This window comes from Coccinella septempunctata, chromosome 1, assembly GCF_907165205.1.
Source record: "Coccinella septempunctata chromosome 1, icCocSept1.1, whole genome shotgun sequence".
NCBI classification, from domain to species: Eukaryota; Metazoa; Arthropoda; class Insecta; order Coleoptera; family Coccinellidae; genus Coccinella; species Coccinella septempunctata.
Genome location: NC_058189.1, coordinates 6,581,373 through 6,604,000, shown reverse-complemented (window position 1 = coordinate 6,604,000; position 22,628 = coordinate 6,581,373). Strand labels below are relative to the sequence as shown.

General features: G+C 36.7%; 2 protein-coding genes across 3 annotated transcripts in view; one reads left to right on the top strand and one right to left on the bottom strand.

Annotated features, from left to right (window-relative positions):
• Positions 1–22,628, bottom strand: part of LOC123308351 (Krueppel-like factor 7) — a 615,580-nt gene that overhangs the window by 249,098 nt on the left and 343,854 nt on the right. The gene's annotated exons all lie outside the window — the stretch shown is intronic.
• Positions 13,702–15,493, top strand: LOC123308339. 2 transcript variants are annotated; one of them, XM_044890956.1, is made up of 2 exons: positions 13,702–14,670; positions 14,745–15,493. In XM_044890956.1, exons 1-2 carry the CDS (start codon positions 14,323–14,325, stop codon positions 15,477–15,479), a joined length of 1,083 nt encoding a protein of 360 aa, XP_044746891.1. In that variant the 5' UTR covers positions 13,702–14,322; the 3' UTR covers positions 15,480–15,493. The 2 variants fall into 2 exon arrangements, with proteins under 2 accessions (XP_044746891.1, XP_044746895.1); XM_044890960.1 differs by having other exon boundaries at positions 13,702–14,673; positions 14,748–15,493.

The following is a 22,628-nucleotide window of genomic DNA, read 5'->3' as shown; positions in this document are numbered from 1 at the left end:
AACAATTGATAATTATGAATGGAATTGATTGTCGGGCAGTAGGAACGCTAGAAATGAACTTTGAAAATTTCCACAGGTGACATAAAGGTATGTCGATAAAATGCAAAAACGGCTTTGTCACGTAACGGGATTAGCTTTTATATGTTATATGTGATACAAACAATTGATAATTATGAATGGAATTGATTGTCGGGCCGTAGGAACGCTAGAAATGAACTTTGAAAATTTCCACAGGTGACATAAGGGTATGTCGATAAAATGCAAAAACGGCTTTGTCACGTAACGGGATTAGCTTTTATATGTTATATGTGATACAAACAATTGATAATTATGAATGGAATTGATTGTCGGGCCGTAGGAACGCTAGAAATGAACTTTGAAAATTTCCACAGGTGACATAAAGGTGTGTCGATAAAATGCAAAAACGGCTTTGTCACGTAACAGGATTAGCTTTTATATGTTATATGTGATACAAACAATTGATAATTATGAATGGAATTGATTGTCGGGCCGTAGGAACGCTAGAAATGAACTTTGAAAATTTCCACAGGTGACATAAAGGTATGTCGATAAAATGCAAAAACGGCTTTGTCACGTAACAGGATTAGCTTTTATATGTTATATGTGATACAAACAATTGATAATTATAAATGAAATTGATTGTCGGGCCGTAGGAACGCTAGAAATGAACTTTGAAAATTTCCACAGGTGACATAAGGTACCTGTGTTAAAAAATTTGGTTACATTTGAAATGTTGCTAACCCCCCTCGTGCAATAAAACTATTTCGAATGAAAAAACCGGAAAAAAATACGAAGAATTTGAAAATACACATGTTCAAAAACCGAGTACTCATCGCCCACGAAGAAAGGGTCACCCAGGTCAAGAAATATTACGGGTTTACCAGCGAGACATTCTCCGAAATAGGTTATTTTGAATTGAAAATATTTTGAAATTTAGATTTGCAAAGAATTATCTTTCCATCCGAAATCAGAATTAGAATTATTAAGATATTGTTGTATAGAATGTTGTCCAGGCCAAACACGAAAAGCAGCGAATCTCCTGGCAATTCCCTTTGCAGAAACAATTTCACTCAGAAGAATATTTATTATTACGGCCCGAAATTCTATAGTCTCTTGCCTAGAAATATTTTTAATGAAAAAATTTTGTCATCTTTCAAAACGCTGTCGAAGTGGTATATTCTCGGGTATATTTCATTATAAATTATATTTTTTTTTGTATCTGAAATTGGATGATACATGGTCTCGGTCTCTCCGTTCCTGTTTGCTCATCTTTTTTGTCTGAGTAAATCTATTGGGCGTGAAATGAGGGTAATTTGCACAAAAAACTTGAGCTTTACTAATTCGATCACAAACTAGCTAGATTTCAGGTGACGAGTTGCTGAGGCTCGGGAAAAAAGAAGAAAATATAATTTATAGAATTCTCATGTAAAATAACTTGATTGTATAAATTTTCAATTGGATTATGAATAAATTTTGATGAAACTAGCACCGTGATACAAAATATAGATACATAAAATAATTGTATTCATTTCAAAGTAGGCATGACCTTTATGATGACAACTGAGCAATGAAGAGTCAAGGTTCTTCACTAGGTAGATTACTCTACCTAGTAAGTACCTTTATGTCACCTGTGGAAATTTTCAAAGTTCATTTCTGGCGTTCCTACGGCCCGACAATCGATTCCATTCATAATTATCAATTGTTTCAATGATAATCAACATATTCAAAGTAGTCTCATCATGTGACAAAGTCGTTTTTGCATTTTATCGACATACCCTTATGTCACCTGTGGAAATTTTCAAAGTTCATTTCTAGCGTTCCTACGGCCCGACAATCAATTCCATTCATAATTATCAATTGTTTGTATCACATATAACATATAAAAGCTAATCCTGTTACGTGACAAAGCCGTTTTTGCATTTTATCGACATACCCTTATGTCACCTGTGGAAATTTTCAAAGTTCATTTCTAGCGTTCCTACGGCCCGACAATCAATTCCATTTATAATTATCAATTGTTTGTATCACATATAACATATAAAAGCTAATCCTGTTACTTGACAAAGCCGTTTTTGCATTTTATCGACATACCATTATGTCACCTGTGGAAATTTTCAAAGTTCATTTCTGGCGTTCCTACGACCCGACAATCGATTCCATTCATAATTATCAATTGTTTGTATCACATATAACATATAAAAGCTAATCCCGTTACGTGACAAAGCCGTTTTTGCATTTTATCGACACACCTTTATGTCACCTGTGAAAATTTTCAAAGTTCATTTCTAGCGTTCCTACGGCCCGACAATCAATTCCATTTATAATTATCAATTGTTTGTATCACATATAACATATAAAAGCTAATCCCGTTACGTGACAAAGCCGTTTTTGCATTTTATCGACATACCCTTATGTCACCTGTAGAAATTTTCAAAGTTCATTTCTAGCGTTCCTACGGCCCGACAATCGATTCCATTCATAATAATCAATTGTTTGTATCACATATAACATATAAAAGCTAATCCCGTTACGTGACAAAGCCGTTTTTGCATTTTATCGACATACCCTTATGTCACCTGTGGAAATTTTCAAAGTTCATTTCTAGCGTTCCTACGGCCCGACAATCAATTCCATTCATAATTATCAATTGTTTCAATGATAATCAACATATTCAAAGTAGTCTCATCATGTGACAAAGTCGTTTTTGCATTTTATCGACATACCCTTATGTCACCTGTGGAAATTTTCAAAGTTCATTTCTAGCGTTCCTACGGCCCGACAAGCAATTCCATTCATAATTGTCAATTGTTTGTATCACATATAACATATAAAAGCTAATCCTGTTACGTGACAAAGCCGTTTTTGCATTTTATCGACATACCTTTATGTCACCTGTGGAAATTTTCAAAGTTCATTTCTAGCGTTCCTACGGCCCGACAATCAATTCCATTTATAATTATCAATTGTTTGTATCACATATAACATATAAAAGCTAATCCTGTTACGTGACAAAGCCGTTTTTGCATTTTATCGACATACCCTTATGTCACCTGTGGAAATTTTCAAAGTTCATTTCTAGCGTTCCTACGGCCCGACAATCAATTCCATTTATAATTATCAATTGTTTGTATCACATATAACATATAAAAGCTAATCCTGTTACGTGATAAAGCCGTTTTTGCATTTTATCGACATACCATTATGTCACCTGTGGAAATTTTCAAAGTTCATTTCTGGCGTTCCTACGACCCGACAATCGATTCCATTCATAATTATCAATTGTTTCAATGATAATTAACATATTCAAAGTAGTCTCATCATGTGACAAAGTCGTTTTTGCATTTTATCGACATACCCTTATGTCACCTGTGGAAATTTACAAAGTTCATTTCTAGCGTTCCTACGGACCGACAATCAATTCCATTCATAATTATCAATTGTTTCAATGATAATTAACATATTCAAAGTAGTCTCATCATGTGACAAAGTCGTTTTTGCATTTTATCGACATACCCTTATGTCACCTGTGGAAATTTTCCAAGTTCATTTTTGGCGTTCCTACGGCCCGGCAATCGATTCCATTCACAATTATCAATTGTTTCAATGATAATTAACATATTCAAAGTAGTCTCATCATGTGACAAAGTCGTTTTTGCATTTTATCGACATACCCTTATGTCACCTGTGGAAATTTTCAAAGTTCATTTCTAGCGTTCCTACGGCCCGACAATCAAATCCATTCATAATTATCAAATGTTTGTATCACATATAACATATAAAAGCTAATCCTGTTACGTGACAAATCCGTTTTTGCATTTTATCGACATACCCTTATGTCACCTGTGGAAATTTTCAAAGTTCATTTCTAGCGTTCCTACGGCCCGACAATCAATTCCATTTATAATTATCAATTGTTTGTATCACATATAACATATAAAAGCTAATCCCGTTACGTGACAAAGCCGTTTTTGCATTTTATCGACATACCCTTATGTCACCTGTAGAAATTTTCAAAGTTCATTTCTAGCGTTCCTACGGCCCGACAATCGATTCCATTCATAATAATCAATTGTTTGTATCACATATAACATATAAAAGCTAATCCCGTTACGTGACAAATCCGTTTTTGCATTTTATCGACATACCCTTATGTCACCTGTGAAAATTTTCAAAGTTCATTTCTAGCGTTCCTACGGCCCGACAATCAATTCCATTCATAATTATCAATTGTTTGTATCACATATAACATATAAAAGCTAATCCCGTTACGTGACAAAGCCGTTTTTGCATTTTATCGACATACCTTTATGTCACCTGTAGAAATTTTCAAAGTTCATTTCTAGCGTTCCTACGGCCCGACAATCAATTCCATTTATAATTATCAATTGTTTGTATCACATATAACATATAAAAGCTAATCCCGTTACGTGACAAAGCCGTTTTTGCATTTTATCGACATACCTTTATGTCACCTGTGGAAATTTTCAAAGTTCATTTCTAGCGTTCCTACGGCCCGACAATCAATTCCATTCATAATTATCAATTGTTTGTATCACATATAACATATAAAAGCTAATCCCGTTACGTGACAAATCCGTTTTTGCATTTTATCGACATACCCTTATGTCACCTGTGGAAATTTTCAAAGTTCATTTCTAGCGTTCCTACGGCCCGACAATCAATTCCATTCATAATTATCAATTGTTTGTATCACATATAACATATAAAAGCTAATCCCGTTACGTGACAAAGCCGTTTTTGCATTTTATCGACATACCTTTATGTCACCTGTGGAAATTTTCAAAGTTCATTTCTAGCGTTCCTACGGCCCGACAATCAATTCCATTCATAATTATCAATTGTTTGTATCACATATAACATATAAAAGCTAATCCTGTTACGTGACAAAGCCGTTTTTGCATTTTATCGACACACCTTTATGTCACCTGTGGAAATTTTCAAAGTTCATTTCTAGCGTTCCTACGGCCCGACAATCAATTCCATTCATAATTATCAATTGTTTGTATCACATATAACATATAAAAGCTAATCCCGTTACGTGACAAAGCCGTTTTTGCATTTTATCGACATACCCTTATGTCACCTGTAGAAATTTTCAAAGTTCATTTCTAGCGTTCCTACGGCCCGACAATCGATTCCATTCATAATAATCAATTGTTTGTATCACATATAACATATAAAAGCTAATCCCGTTACGTGACAAATCCGTTTTTGCATTTTATCGACATACCCTTATGTCACCTGTGGAAATTTTCAAAGTTCATTTCTAGCGTTCCTACGGCCCGACAATCAATTCCATTCATAATTATCAATTGTTTGTATCACATATAACATATAAAAGCTAATCCCGTTACGTGACAAAGCCGTTTTTGCATTTTATCGACATACCCTTATGTCACCTGTGGAAATTTTCAAAGTTCATTTCTAGCGTTCCTACGGCCCGACAATCAATTCCATTCATAATTATCAATTGTTTGTATCACATATAACATATAAAAGCTAATCCTGTTACGTGACAAAGCCGTTTTTGCATTTTATCGACATACCCTTATGTCACCTGTGGAAATTTTCAAAGTTCATTTCTAGCGTTCCTACGGCCCGACAATCAATTCCATTTATAATTATCAATTGTTTGTATCACATATAACATATAAAAGCTAATCCCGTTACGTGACAAAGCCGTTTTTGCATTTTATCGACATACCCTTATGTCACCTGTAGAAATTTTCAAAGTTCATTTCTAGCGTTCCTACGGCCCGACAATCAATTCCATTTATAATTATCAATTGTTTGTATCACATATAACATATAAAAGCTAATCCCGTTACGTGACAAAGCCGTTTTTGCATTTTATCGACATACCCTTATGTCACCTGTAGAAATTTTCAAAGTTCATTTCTAGCGTTCCTACGGCCCGACAATCGATTCCATTCATAATAATCAATTGTTTGTATCACATATAACATATAAAAGCTAATCCCGTTACGTGACAAATCCGTTTTTGCATTTTATCGACATACCCTTATGTCACCTGTGGAAATTTTCAAAGTTCATTTCTAGCGTTCCTACGGCCCGACAATCAATTCCATTCATAATTATCAATTGTTTGTATCACATATAACATATAAAAGCTAATCCCGTTACGTGACAAAGCCGTTTTTGCATTTTATCGACATACCTTTATGTCACCTGTGGAAATTTTCAAAGTTCATTTCTAGCGTTCCTACGGCCCGACAATCAATTCCATTCATAATTATCAATTGTTTGTATCACATATAACATATAAAAGCAAATTCCGTTACGTGACAAAGCCGCTTTTGAATTTTATCGAGCCACCCTCAACTCATATTTGAAAAATATGGCTATGTTACTATGTTAATTTGTGTCCTTCCTACGGCCTGACACTCGAATTTCAGACATTATTGTCCATTATTCATTATATAGTCACCGAATTTACGAAATCACAGAACGCACTGAATTATTTTCATATTCGGGATCATGAGTTACGGTGCACCCGTAAGAAACCGTTGCTGGCAGAAAGCGTTGCTGTTTTCACACTCATCCTGAATTTAACTGAGAATTCTACTGAATAGATTATTGCCTACCAACATAGTTTCAATTTTGCACATCCACTGGAGATGTTCATGATTCTTGAGTGGAGAATATATTAATTAATTGAAGGATGATATCGAACTGAGCGGCATTCAATAATCCTACTCATTTGCACAAGAATAGGCAGCCCACCGGAGCGTTCATATTGCCCAACTGACCAATAAACCGTCCTCGGCGACCACACATCCGAATGATATATTAAGCAGTCTTCATGAGCCTTCAGCAGCCGCAAAATAATCCCCGATAATCAATAAATTGAAGCTTCATGCAAATTTTCCACGGCCAATCGTAACGGAGGCGTCTAAACGCGAAGTTTATAGCATTGAAAATATTAAAATTCAATTCCGAACTGAACCGGGGCCCAAAAATGGCCGTAAAATATTAACGGCCGGCTCATGTATAATTGATGGAAGCCATAGTTCAATTGTAAAATGCTGAAGTACGCCGCCATCTGCGATGTTAGGACGCGCATAAAATATGAAAGGGATCATTAATTTTTTTAATGACGAATTGAGGACATAATAAAGCCCCGAAATAATAAAGTTTCGCGCGTTCGCCAGAAATGTCGTTAGTTTCGACGGCAATAAAGGCGAGGAAGTTTCGTGATAAATATTATTTTACGTCGCCGAGGATTCTCGTGTTATAAAATCTGCAGGTAATCAGTGCATTATTGTTACTCCGAGAAAAAATCAGATCTTATTGAGTAGGTATAAGTAGTTCTTCCTGTTTTATTTCTGTTCGCCGATTTTTCGATCTAATCGATACTCAATTCCATTTAGTTGGCTTCAGGTCAGAACTTGAATTGCTCCAAGTTTCTGTCAGATCTTTACGGATAGCGACATGTCCTAATACTCTTCCGTCGACCTCGAAATAACAAGCCGATATCGTTTACACGAAATCATCCATTAACGACCCCTATTAATGCCCGATTTCCTATTAATGCATTATTGCCACGAAGCAATACGAGCAAACGAACACAGAAGAATTCATAAGTTATCCTAATGTCATGTAAAGTATTTGTGTTATTTCTGAAATTTAAGTGGAAAAGTTCTCAGTACATAAACACATTTTGTCACAAATTTTCACTAACTTCAGTTTTTGTTGGAAATAATTTGACAGTTGATAATTAATCTGTTCATTATTCGATAAGATATGAGTACTCATCAAAGAATTGAATTGCCCCTGACAAATTAGTGCAAGAATTTACGCAGGAGCGAATCGATTATTTCGATCTTTTAATTGATTTTGTTTCAGAGACTGGGTGTGAAAACCCTAAAGAATTTCAGAATATTCAAGGATCTTCACTAGATTCTTGCATATGCATTGAAGTTACAATATCCATGCTCTACCCTATTATTTGCTTCAAATCACCTCAAGAAAACGTTGCTTTACCTTCGAGTTCATTGCGTCAATTTAATTGGATTAATCGAAACGGATTATCTTAAAACAGTTTTTCTAGATTCCCGAAACTTTTATGGAGAGATATTTTTTCGGCGTTCTGATCTCTCCAGTCGATTGCTGGGATTCGGCCACAGAGAAAACGAGTTATCGATTTTAGATTTGCCTAATGTTTGGTCATCTGCGAGCTCGATCTGATTTATTTGGATTACCTTCTCGAGCCTCCCCAATGGGGATCTATACACGTATCTTATAGACTCGAATCGCTTCCATTTTAAAATTAGATGTAGCTGCGGATCCTGCGATTCCGATTTATTTTGTCGTTTGGGAAACTCCGATTCGTTATCTTTCCTTCCAGAATCACGGGTTCAATGTTCTGTGTATTGTTTTCGTGTCTAATCGTTTGTGATTTTTGATGGAGAGAACGAAAAGAATTATCGATTGAAATTTATTTTGGGAGGATTTTGCATCTCTTCACAAACCTTTTAGGGCTTTCACTCCCAATCTCTGAAACAAAATCAATTAAAAATGAAATCAACCAGTAATGAGTAACATATTCATGGAATCTTTCGAACAAAAATATATAGACACATACCCACTAAAACCAAAGACTTGGTGGCGATATGTAGACGATATTTTTGTGATTTGGCAACATGGTAGAGATGAACTAGAGAATTTTTTTGATCATATCAACAACAAAGAACCTACAATAAAATTTACAATGGAATTAGAGCAGGATAACAAAATTTCATTCCTAGATGTTTCAATAAAAAAGTTTCCGAATTATTTTGAAACGAGCGTATACCGAAAAAAGACACATACTAATAGATATTTAAATTTTTATTCCAATCACCAAGTAAGTGTCAAAAGAGGTATCATTAAAACACTTTATGATAGAGCTAATTTAATTTCATCTACACCCGAAATTAGAAATAATGAAGTTGACTTCATTAAACATTTTCTTAGGGATAATCAATACCCAAAAGATTTTATTGAAAAAACAATATTAAATTTAGAGAGAAAAATGACTAACCAAAATCGTAATAATGATCAGGAACAACCAACAAACCGTCAAGAACAACCAAATTTGTTGAATGTAATTCCTTATGTTAATGGCCTTTCAGAAAAAATAAGAAGAATCGGTTCGAAGTTCAACATACGAACTGTTTTTAAAACGCAAAATGATTTAAGATCTATATTAACAAAAACTAAACCTTTGAACGAAAAACAAAAATCAAAAAATTGTATTTACAACATACCCTGTATTTGTGGTAAAACTTATACAGGTGAAACGTCCAGACCTCTAGAAATAAGAAAACGCGAACATAAAAATAATATTAAAAATAGAGAAATTAATCGATCGCAAATCGCAGATCACATTTGTTCTAATACGGGAGACCACATGAAGGATTGGGACAACACAAAAATTTTAATGACAGAACCAGACCATTATAAACGAAAAATTAAAGAGTCTACGTGTATTCTATTAGATCAGGATAATAATTTGGCAAATTGTTCGGTAGGAATAGATCATATTTGGATCAATTTATTAAAGAAGGAACTGTCATCCGGTAATTTCTAAATTAAATGAATCAACGTTTCTGTGCAGTCTCTGTTTCTGTGTGTTGACAATTAATGTCAGACAAAAAGCGACAATTCCAGAAGATTTTCAAAAGTAGATTTTTTCGTCTGATGAAGGAGTCTGATATAGACTCCGAAACGTTACGAAGAATTATAGTTTCAACGTTATTTATTTTGAGTTCATTGTCAGGCAACAATTTTTTCAAGTTAATTTGCTCCTGACAAATTAGTGCAAGAATTCACGCAGGAGCAAATCGTTGATTTCATTTTTAATTGATTTTGTTTCAGAGATTGGGAGTGAAAGCCCTAAAAGGTTTGTGAAGAAACGAAAAGAATTGTTGGTGCTTTTGGAACGAGTTTTTACCACTGTTCAATTATTTATTTATTTGATCAATTTGGGCAAGCCAGTTCACATAATTATTAAGACATAACTTGGACTCCTTTCGATTGCAGTTTTGGCAATGTGAAAGCTAACACACAAAAAAAGGGGAAAAAAGAAAAAAAAAAGAAAATGTAAAGAAAAGAAAAGTGAAAGGGAGTATTCCGGACTCAAACCATAAGTCTACATACATATTATTTATCGAACACCCCCCTTACAGATTATTTCTGAAAGGATACAAACAGTGGGAACTATTCTAAGCTCTGCGATTCAAAAAAACGCTTGAGTGAAAATACTCGTATATATGATATTCTTAATGGTACGTACGGTATGCAGCAAATTATAGAAGTAGCTATTGTAATTTTTTTGAGTAAAATTTGTATTTTCATATCATCAGGAAATGTAATGGATAATTCATTTTGTGAACATTTGAGTGTTGGTTGAGCTCGAAATAAAAAAACATGATTTTTTTTAACTAGAAAATTTGGAAAAAAAAAATTGTTTCAATTTATATTTACTGACATTTTCGATTAGCTTCTCAGAATAATTTTAATTGGGGGTGTTGATACAATAAACTAGGATTAACATGAGTTAAAATCGCTAGCCTTAGTCGCAAACTGGTCATGTGATTGAAAAATATACCGAAAATTTTAAGTATTTTCATAACATTCTAATTACTTCGGAAACGGTACATTCCCGCTGAACTAATGTTGGCATCATTTGATAGTATTTGGTCTACTCTATCGTGGTGTGCCGTTTGATTGACTAGTTTTGGGACAGCCTGTATTTTAAGTCCATTCTAATGTGTGAAAAAAATCAAAAATACATGCAAGAAACGACAAGGATGCCGTACGATTCGAAACGAAAAGGAAATCAAGAATCCATAGATATTCTAACACGTCAATTATGCCTCTAACTAATGTTGCTAGTTTGTGAGATACAGGATATGAAAATTTTCTTTAAAATAAATGAAAAATAATATAAAATATAATATAGTGATAATAAAAAGGGTAACTAAGTATTTTCATTGGACAAAACCCACTTGATATAAAAATTGCTATTTGTCCAACTTACAAGGATATATTGAGAAATTCTTAGTCTACTAAAGAACCAAACAAAATTTGAATGTCAAAATATTTTATTACTCAACATATCGTTTCGAGAGCTCCTGGAGTGAACACGTACTGTCGATTGCTCTGTTCTTTATTCCGATATTTCGCATTGTTTCACGTCTGTGAACTGTGATTCTTTCCCAGAAGATAAAACTTTCGTAAGTTTTGGTTTGAAACATTATCGTTTTCACAAATTCCTGATCTTTTGGAGTATTCTCCGAATTATTTGATTGTTTACTTATTATCTGCGCCATTCATCTGCATAATAAACACCGCCCGCGCATATCGCTCCCACCTCGATTAGGCTACCAACGGGGATAATACGTTCTGACTTCTGTTATTAATTATCATATCATTAGTATCAAACTAGTACCGGAGCGGTGTGTAGCGCTCTCGTTTGGACAGGATATTAAATTTACGCAGTTGAGAATCTGCGTAAAGGATCCTTTTATTCACCCCCTTCCTATTTCCTTCTGTTATCCGAGGCCTTCCACCCCTGTGTCCAAGTCTTTCCTACGGGCCCAGGAAAGTGAAAGGTTGTAATTGTTCTTCCCAACCATTGAAATGCCACGATGCTGTCCAGCTTGTTCTAAGGCGATTGCCTCCAATCGCTCCCAGCTCTCGTGCGCTAAATGCGGTAAATATTATCACCCCGAATGCACTAATTACACGGAGCGCGAGGTTGAATCTCTGAGGGAAAGAAATGAAAAGTGGGTATGTCCTTCGTGCAACTCGAGGGAGCGCTCGCTCAGAAGTGCTAGTAATACTGCACGCCCACAATCCCCATCTGCTAGCTCGCAGACCACTGCTGACAACTCTTTGAGCTCTTCCATGAACACACAACAGTTCAATATAATTTTGGAAAAGCTCAGTAATCTAACAAGTTCAATCGAACGAATGGAAAAACGGCACGACGACTTATTGAATACACTTGTGGCTTGCACTACCAAGATTGAGGAGCACTCCAAAATAATTTCAAACCAACAGATCGATATTCAGTCCTGCAAAGACGAAATATCTGACCTTCAACGCACTCAATCACATTTGAAGGCCGAAATCTGCTCAATCACTGCAAGTGTTGCCAGCTCCGGGCTGGATAATCGCCCCTACACAGAAGCTGTGCCAGAAATTCTAGAGAGGGTCAAGAAATCGCACAACATTATCATAACTAATGTGCCAGAAGGTGGCAGCGATTCCCATGACCTGGAGACGGTATCACAGATTTTGGACTGCATCAGCAATTCATCTAGTAAATTTATTACTAAAATAGTGCGCCTACCTTCGAAAGACAAATCCAGACCACGTTGGACTAGAGTTGTTCTTTCCGACCCCGACAAAGTCTACGCATTGTTGAAAAATAGAAATTCTCTATCGGGCCATCCTCAGTTTCGGCACATTAGGGTCCAGGAGGACAGAACTAAAAGGCAAGTTGACGAGTTGAATGCACTCAGAGACGAGCTCAAAATGAGACAAAGTTCTGGGGAGAAGGATATAACCATCAAATATGTACAGGGTGTTCCGAAGATAGTAAAGACCCAGGCAGTGCGCGGCACCTCAAAAAACTAAACACTCTCACAATATGGCCCATCATTTACACAAATATTCAATCCCTTTCTGCGAAATTCCATGAATTATTATTGTATGTTCAACTCAATAAACCATTTTTAGTACTCATTTCGGAATCCTGGCTTCAGCCTTCAATAGACGACAGTATCTTTTCTTTACCTTCATATACGCTTTACAGAGACGACAATACTGAATCAGTGGGATACAGAGGAGTTTGTATATATGTCCGAAACGATATTACTGACAACTTCAGGATTGATGTGACGCATAAGGATTGGCGTGGTATCGACAACCTTTTTCTACAAATAACTAATAATCACTTCTCAATTATGGTCGGCTGTATCTATCGTCCTCGCCCATGTGCTGCCGATGCCGACTTAGTCGAATTTCTATCCATGTCTTCTGCATCCCAGAAGAACATCTTAATTGCTGGCGACTTTAATTGCCCAGATCTCAATTGGCCTTTGCTGCACTTACCGGCTGAATCATCGCCTTCCTTTCCCTATGCTAACTTTCTCCTCAACTCGGGTCTGCATCAGTTAGTTAGCAAGCCTACTAGATTTCGCTCTGGCCAGGTGCCTTCACTTCTGGACCTGCTAATCGTTTCCGACGTTAACCTTACTTCGGAGATATCTCATCTACCGCCGTTCGGTAAGTCCGATCACGCAGTGTTATCAACGGAGCTTCAGCTTGTTTGCTCACCCACCGCTCCCAAACATATTAGAACTTCAAGGAAAACCAACTACCAGAGACTCTCCGAAAAACTGCTATCATACAGTTGGAATGATCTCTTGCCCGAATCCGATGACATTGATAGGATGTGGTCAACCTTTTCAAGAATCCTTGACGAGTCGTTATCGGCTTGCTCGGAGGACATACATATCAAGCAGATTCCCTCAAGACCCTGGATAAACAGTCATCTGCTGGGGATGTTACGGCGCAAAAAATCCTTGTGGCAGCGGTATTTGAGAGATAGATCAGCTCGAAACTATGACGATCATCGGTCATTCTCCAACTTTTTGTCCTCTACAATCCAGAAGACGAGATCTGATTACGAGAGAAATCTGACGATGAAAAGTAACAGAAAGAAGTTTTTTAAGTACGTTCGATCCCACATGAACGCAAAAATCAGTGTCCCTATTGTGAAAAATTCATCTGGAGTTGTAAGTGCGTCACCGGCCGAATCGGCTGATATTCTAGCGAGTCATTTCTCATCGGCATTTGTGGATGAACCTCAGGGCGCTGTCCCCTCGATGCATACCGCCAGAACAACATCTTGCTTAGATGACATAACCATCACTAGAAACATGGTGGAAAGATATCTTTCTAATTGTAGGGAAGGTTCGTCACCTGGTCCTGATGGGATATCCACATCGATACTTCGACGTTGCGCACAAGCCTTATCCGAGCCTTTGTGCATTATATTTAGAAGATCTCTATCGACATCCAGTATTCCCAAGCCTTGGTCATCTGCTTTGATAACACCTATCTTCAAGGGTGGGGACAAACTGTCAGCTTGCAATTACCGCCCAATAAGCCTCCTGTCGACAGTTTCCAAAGTACTGGAGAAAATAATTAGCGACCAGGTACTTGAGTTTGCATCACAAAATAACTTGATCCCCAAGGAGCAACATGGTTTTCTGCCCCGGAGGTCAACACTCACTAACTTGCTCACTTGTATTGATGACTGGAGTAGGGCACTTGACATGGGCATTCCAATGGATGTGGTGTATCTCGACTTCGCGAAGGCCTTTGACAGAGTCCCTCATCGGCGTCTTCTGCATAAGTTGGAACACATGGGGATCCGGGGGAGACTACTGGAGTGGTTCCGATCTTTTTTGTCGGATAGGTCATTTCGTGTACGAGTTGGTGGTGATCTGTCTACGTCCGCGAAAACTGTTAAGAGTGGTGTCCCACAAGGCTCGGTTCTGGGCCCACTTCTTTTTATTTTATATACAGCCGATTTACCTGCATCAATTAGATCTAAATGTGCACTTTTCGCTGATGACACGAAGATTTTCAATCGCTCAATCAATTCACGGTTAATTCAGCAGGATCTCGATAATCTAAGCAGTTGGTGCCAGAGGTGGATGATGCCCCTGAATTTGAGCAAATGCTGTGTTATGCACATAGCAAAGAACAACCCTCGGGCCCCCTATTACATCGATGGGGTAAGACTTGGCACAGTGACTCGCCACTTGGATCTCGGTGTGACTATAGCGGAAGATTTGAGCTGGTCGGACCACATCGCGTCAGTATCAACAAAGGCCAGACAGATGATCTACCTCTTCAGCAAGGCATTCCCAAACACTGATGTTGTCTCCTGGGGCATGATTTATAAATCTTATATTCGACCGATAATGGAGTATGCTGGTCCGGCTTGGTGGACTTCTTTGCGAGGCGAGGTGGATGGGTTGGAGTCTGTTCAGAGATGGTGCACCAGAATTCCCTACGGTGTTAGGAGACCTGACTACGCAACAAGGTTGAGAGTGCTCGATATGCCCACATTTGAACAACGACGTGCGAGAGGCGACTTAATATTCTCCTACAGAGCGGTCCATGGTCACTTTGGTCCGGATATTATGAATATGTACCGTATGAACACGAACAATCTACGGGGCCATGGATTTAAGCTCGCGAAGGAAAAATTCAGGACTACCCAGAGGCAAATGTTTCTGTCAAACCGAGTGTTCAATGTTTGGAACTCCTTGCCTGAAACCGTCGTAGAATCGTCTTCAGTGAATGGATTCAAGAACAGCTTTGACAGATGGGTGACCTCGTCGAGATGACGGTGTTTCTATAATTTTTTTTTTCTCTTTGTTTTCAATCATATGTTAAGTTCATCTTCAGGAGTTCAATTTAAACTTAGTTTTTTATGTGAGTTTATAGGTGTATTCCTCTACTCTTATTTAAATAAATAATAATAATAATAATATTCTCCTCTTAATTGGATACATTTATTACAGCGAACCTGCAACAACGTCTCTTGACTTTTCAAAAGAAATGTTTCTTCTTGCTCTGCAAACCAGACCTCCACAGGTTTTATTACCTCCTTATTGGAAGAAAATTCAATGGAGCCAAAAAACTGAAGCAAGAACTTTTGCAGCAAATTTTTGGACACGAAACTTCTTAGGTCATGGAGAACCAGAGTTGCCATTCCATCGATTGTTGTTTTGTTTCTGAATCGTAGAAATGTACCGAAGTCTCATCCATAGTAACAATTCGGTTTAAGAAGTCTATATCGTTTTCCAATCGAGCACAGATCGAACACGATGCTTCTACCCTTGCACGCTTTTGGTCAACAATCAAACATTTGGGGATCTATTCTGCAGCAATTTTTCTCATGTCCAAATTGACGTGAACTATTTGATGAACGCGTTCGTATGAAATATTCAATGCTTCAGATATCCGTTTTGGCCTATTCGACGGTCTGATAAAATCATGTCATGAACTGCATCGATATTTTCGGGGACTGGCACAGAAACTGGCCTCACCGATCGGTCATCATCTTCAATGGAAAATTTACCTCTTTTGAAGCTTGCAGTACAATTTTTCACGGTCACATACGAAGGACATTGATCACCAAGGGTATTAAGCATAACTTCGTAAATCTGCTTACCTCTTAACCCTTTTAAATACAGGTACCTGATGGCTCGATACTCCAATTTTTCGATTTTAACAATTTCGGTGGACATCTTCTTTCTTTTAATTTATTGCGTAACTCTGGTTTACTTTTTTGACCTCAAACTTCGCAATGACACTTCTAATGAGTTATTGTTCGTTGCTATGGTAACGCAATATTTTTTTTTTATGCATGGAACTAGTCTAGGCTAACTAGATATCAATACATCCTCGTAGTACTTTAAGAGACCAAATAAACCCTAAAATCTCAATAAATGCAGTAACTTAAAAATGGGAAATAACTCGAATGTTTTGTTCAAGTAATATACTTGATACATCTATGAACTAGATGAAAATGAGTCACATATTCAGATTTGTCACCAGAAAAAACCCCCGGATTTTTATATTGCCTGTCCCAAATTTATTATGATTTTGGCAAATATGTCTTTTCTGGTTCAAACTGCTACGTGATACACATGTCGCTTCAATTCAATAGCGTTGAAGGTATAAAGAAACATATCTACGCAACTACGCGAATGTCAGATCACCTCGAATCCAGGCTGCTCCGTAATACATCCGACCTGGGGCGGACGTCATGCATAATAAACATCCTGATTTACAAACATGTCGTAACTTCATCCCTCTCCGATCCAATCGCCGACTTCTCTCTGTAAAAAATGAGACAAAGTTCCGGAAACATCTTGCAGAAAAAACTAATTTGCGAGTGTAGCTACGCCACCGTGGGTTCTCGTCTCGCGCGACGACATATGTTCGATGGCAGCGTCAAATTGCCGATATGTTGCCGTGCTCCATTACATCGTGCATTATGAGACTTGGCAGCTACTTTCGTCTACGTGCGTTCAGAATTTGACAGTGTGGAGGTGACGGTTATTTTTATGGATGATGGTGGAGCATGATGGATTCTGCTTGGAGGAAGGGTTTGCAGATCGACAAATTTATTTAATTAGGTGGAGGTTATAAATAACGTCTTATGGAAGTTTTTCAGCACCAATCAGTCTTTCGATTGATTGCAAGGGAAAATGCGTGGTATCAGTTGAGGTGGTATACATCGTACAAATAAAAATAGGAAGAGGAGTTAGACAAGGGGATACAATTTCGCCTAAACCGTTCATAACAGTTCTTGAGTACGCAATTAAATCACTGTGGATGGTGAAAGGCTAACACACCTTAGATTCGCCGATGACATTGTTTTTATTGCGGAGAACATCGGTGACGCGAAGCAGATGATTGAGGAATTAGTACAGGCCTCATCAAAAGTCGGTCTCCAAATGAATGCCCTTAAAACCCAAATAATGACAAATCTTGTACTGGCAGTACTGGCACAAAACATCCCATTAGGCAAATACATGAGATAGAACGTAGAATAGGTTTGGGTTGGGCTGCTTTTGGAAAACTACGGGAGTGTTTTAGAAGTGATATACCCATATGTCTGAAGAGAAAAGTGCATGAGCAGTGTGTGATGCCAGTAATGACACATGACGCAGAAACTTTGACACTAACAAAAAGGTCAGTAGAAAAACTAAGAATTGCCCAAAGAGGAATTGAGAGAGCTACGCTTGGAATTACTAGAAGAGACAGACATTACAATCAGACAGAGAACAAAAGTTGAAGACATGACTAGAATGAAGTGGAGATGGGCAGGTCATATAGCCAGATCATCAAAAGAAAGATGGACTAGGAGGATATTGGAGTGGCGACCACGAGAAGATAAATGTGGCGTTGGCAGACCACCGACATGCTGGAGCGACGATGTAAGAAGAATTGCGGGGAACTGGATGCAGACAGCCCAAAAACGTGAGACATGGAGGAGATTAGAGAAGGCCTACGTCCAGCAGTGGAAAATATCGGCTACATGATGATGATGACATCGTACAAATATTTCAACAGTAGATTCTTTAGGTCAAAAGAAACACTTTTTTCCTATACTTTTCTTTCCGATTCGGCCCTGAGATGAAGGTAAAGCCATTTTAAGTTTTCATAGTGAGCTGTGCCACCCCTGGAAAAACAAAATAACCTTCAGAACAACTAGCTGAGTCTGTGACACTACACACTTTTATGGTGTGGGCTAGTATATCAAGAGCAGGAAGTACTGAATTATTATTTATTGAAAACAAAGCTCTAAATGCTCAACCTACAATCTACAAGAGGTTCTTCAGGAAGCTGTTAGTCCCTATGCTCCTTTTGTTGGACTGCGTTTTGCGTTGCAATCTGATGTCACTTCGACATCTCGGCGATTTCGTGCTGTTATTTCTGCTACAGGGGGACATACAAAATATTGAAAAATGCCAATTATATCTTTCTCTTTGTTTCAAATTACTGTTGACTATTAAAACATTACAAATTGAATTTTTTCACTTAAACGATTCCATGTTTTTATTCGAATTCGTGTATCTTCAGAAGAAATCAAGATATGAAGATGAAATAAAAACTGAGAGATGGAGGAGAAGATGGTCTTTGTAATCAACTGAGAGTAAACTATACAAATTCCCTGAAATGTTCCATAGATTGTCAAGAATTTGGACTACAAGTACATATTCTTTTTTACCCCGTATAAATAAGTTATCAATATTTTTGCAAATCTTTTCTGGAGTTTGTTTTAATACCAAAAAATTTATTTACATTTTGGTGTAGAAACAACTGACAACGAACTTGGGGGTGGCCGAGTTTTTTTGCCACTTAGCCACTGGAATGGAATTATTCAACAAGGATTGATTATTTGTTTATGCTTAAAATTGTTATTCCTAATTTTTTTATTGGCCCTGTCCTACACATATTGTAAATTATGTCATAAAGGATGAATAAATATTCTATTCTATTCTAATTACAAATGTTTCTATTGCAGTGGTTCAGTCTTCCCGAGGGATCAAAAATTATATGAAAGTTGAGGAAAGAGGAGATCATTCGTATCAATTTGGAAACACAACGTTGTTGATTCTTCATCATATACGGGGTCTTTCACGAGGAACCTCACCCATATTTATACGGGAAACTACTGAACGTATTTTCATGAAATTCAGCACTTATAAGTATTTCACGATGCTGATGAAATTTAAAATATTTTCAAGGCATGAGCACCTCCGGTTTTTCCGGAAATGACGTCAACTTCCGTTTTTCAAATTAGAACACCATTTTTTTTATTGCAGAAATAGATTCCTTAGAAAATTTCAAGTTATTTTGATGTAACATTTTTCAGTTTTGGTTGGAAAATTCTCTCTGAGCGGGAAAATTCGAAAAAAAAATCGAAAATAGAGCTTCGCTGAAACAAGAATAACTTCGAGGTTTTTGGGATTTTTCAAGATGTAAGATTGATGTATCCACTTTAAAAATCGAAATCGCGATTCATGATACAGGGGGTGAAAAAATCGCTTTCAAAGTTAGGGATGACAAAATCGTGAAAAATCAATTTTTTCAAATTAGAACCCCATTTTTTTATGGCAGATATTGAATCTACGTTTAAAAATAATGTGAGTGTATGCATCACACCCTTGCCCTAAAATGGATATTTTCTGAGTTATTCACAAAAAACTGTTTTTCGTCTTGAATTTTCAGCTATTTCTTTTCCCTTCACGCCAAAAAGATGAAATTTTCAGGAACTGTTATTTGAACCATGCTGTAGATTTTTCACCCCTTCTTGAAACTGACTTCAAGTTACTATTAGGAGAACCATGGCAAACTCTCGCAGTTATAACTAGAGAAGATGCTCAAAGTTTTGACCGTTAATTTCTAGACATTTATTTATACGTCTCAGGAATGCTTCGTGCGTTGCTCTTCTTATTTCATCGGGAGGAAGAGATCTGCAAAAGTGTTTAAAAACCAAATTGAGTTTCAAAACTGCTACTGAATAAAGAGGAATTTGGCAGATGTAATTAATGATATCTATCATTAAAGAAAAGAATGTAAAACATGGTAAGTTTTTGCATATGGTTCATAAGGAATTATTTATTTATCACTGGAGAGAAAACCGATGGCCGATTAGTTGAAATAAAGAGGTTTCTGATACAAATTCGAATCAAAACTCGGCATCTACTTAGAAACAACCTGTAACTTTTTTCTCTTGCATATTAGGGTAGTAAAATCTAAAACATGGTTTAAGTCAGTTCCTGAAAATTTCATCTTTTTGGCGTGAAGGGAAAAGAAATAGCTGAAAATTCAAGACGAAAAACAGTTTTTTGTGAATAAATCAGAAAATATCCATTTTAGGGCAAGGGTGTGATGCATACACTCACATTATTTTTTAACGTAGATCCAATATCTGCCACAAAAAAATGGGGTTCTAATTTGAAAAAATTGATTTTTCACGATTTTGTCATCCCTAACTTTGAAAGCGATTTTTTCACCTCCTGTATCATGAATCGCGATTTCGATTTTTAAAGTGGATACATCAATCTTACATCTTGAAAAATCCCAAAAATGAAAATTTTCCATCCAAAAACCTCGAAGTTATTCTTGTTTTAGCGGAGCTCTATTTTCGATTTTTTTTTCGAATTTTCTCGCTCAGAGAGAATTTTCCAATCAAAACTGAAAAATGTTACATCAAAATAACTTGAAATTTTCTAAGGAATCTATTTCTGCAATAAAAAAATGGTGATCTAATTTGAAAAACGGAAGTTGACGTCATTTTCGGAAAAACCGGAGGTGCTCATGCCTTGAAAATATTTTAGATTTCATCAGCATCGTGAAATACTTATAGTGCTGAATTTCATGAAAATACGTTCAGTAGTTTCCCGTATAAATATGGGTGAGGTTCCTCGTGAAAGACCCTGTATATTTTGTTATTATGTATAATAATTATAAATCGGTTATCCGTAAACAAATGTGCTCAAGGATTAAAATTTAAAGAAATTAAGTTAGAAGAGGGTGGCTTACTCTATACAGGATAGGGTGTATTTGAAGGTTAGGCTTTTTAACAACAGAAGCTAAAACTGGTCAAAATGAAGCGTTTCACCATAAATCACCTATACAAAACTTTCAAAATGAAAAAGTTGAAAAAACTTGAAAATGATTATTGAAATAGATACTAATACGACCCTATACCGTTTGTTTGCTGAATTACCGCAAAGCAGTGGGAAAAAACTTATATCCTGATTCGACCATGTGGTTTCGTTTAGGATACTTCGTTCGATATTTACGTGGTAATGAAAATGGAAACTTAGGATTACCGAATTGTTCTAATTATTTTTTACCAACTTACACGAATTTATGAGATGGCTTATTTCGATAACAATTGACAAAAGAGACTTAGGACATAAGTGTGAAAAATCGAATAATACTTCAAAATCTCACCAATAAAATTCGTCTTAATTATTCACGAATTTTTTCACAATAGGCATCACAATCTTCTTATTCGAATATTCCAACAATCGTCGTAAAAACAGGATGAAATGGGGAATCATCATAGCACTTTTACAACATAACTAACATAATCACTTTCAGGAAACTGCCTCGATTTTCTACATTTTTTTCACCGTAAATTGCACGATACAACAATCATGATTCTCTCAAAAGTGACCTGATGCATCTAATCCGATGAACTTGGTACTGAACCATTCATTGTCCAGCCATATGTTTTATGTTTTGTTTCGTTTTTGCTATGTCGGAATCACCTTCCACAGAAACGTACTTGAAATTCAATGAAATTAATGATACAATAAAAAAAAAGAAGAAATGTATCAGCAGAAAGGAGCACTTAAGATCCTTAACCTTTAAGTTAAGTTAAGCATAAGCAGCGAATTATATTTATAAAACAATAAGCAGCCCTCTCTTAGAATACTGTCATCCAATCTACATCAGCAGTAATAAAACTCTCAGGAAAATACTCGGCATAGCAGAGACCACATCGCCAATAGCAATCACCAAAATGAGACTCCCAGGAATCCTTTGCATATAAGTTAAAGACTTCATAGTTGGTTAATTTTGTGTTTTGTTTTATTTTTCAATAAGACCCCTCACTCAGAAATAGTGAACTGTTGGGTACAGTGCCTAATTTTCAACCAAGGTCCGGGCCATAACGAAACGCCGAACAAAATTAGTCCGGGAACACCAAAACAAAGACATAACTATTGAGGAGAGTCTGGTTAATGAAAGACATAACATGACTCTTCCGCTGCACCCAATTATGGAACTTCCAACTGAAACACATTATCGACATCAGGTGCAGAGGGAGGAGGGCACAATGGCGGTGTCGACAGTAACAGTGCGACAGTGAGATAGCGGGTTCTGTATTCCAGGGAAACTGTGCGAAATAATGAGAGCGCTGTTTAATCGGGATAGGAGCATTATTTCTCCGATTTGAATGT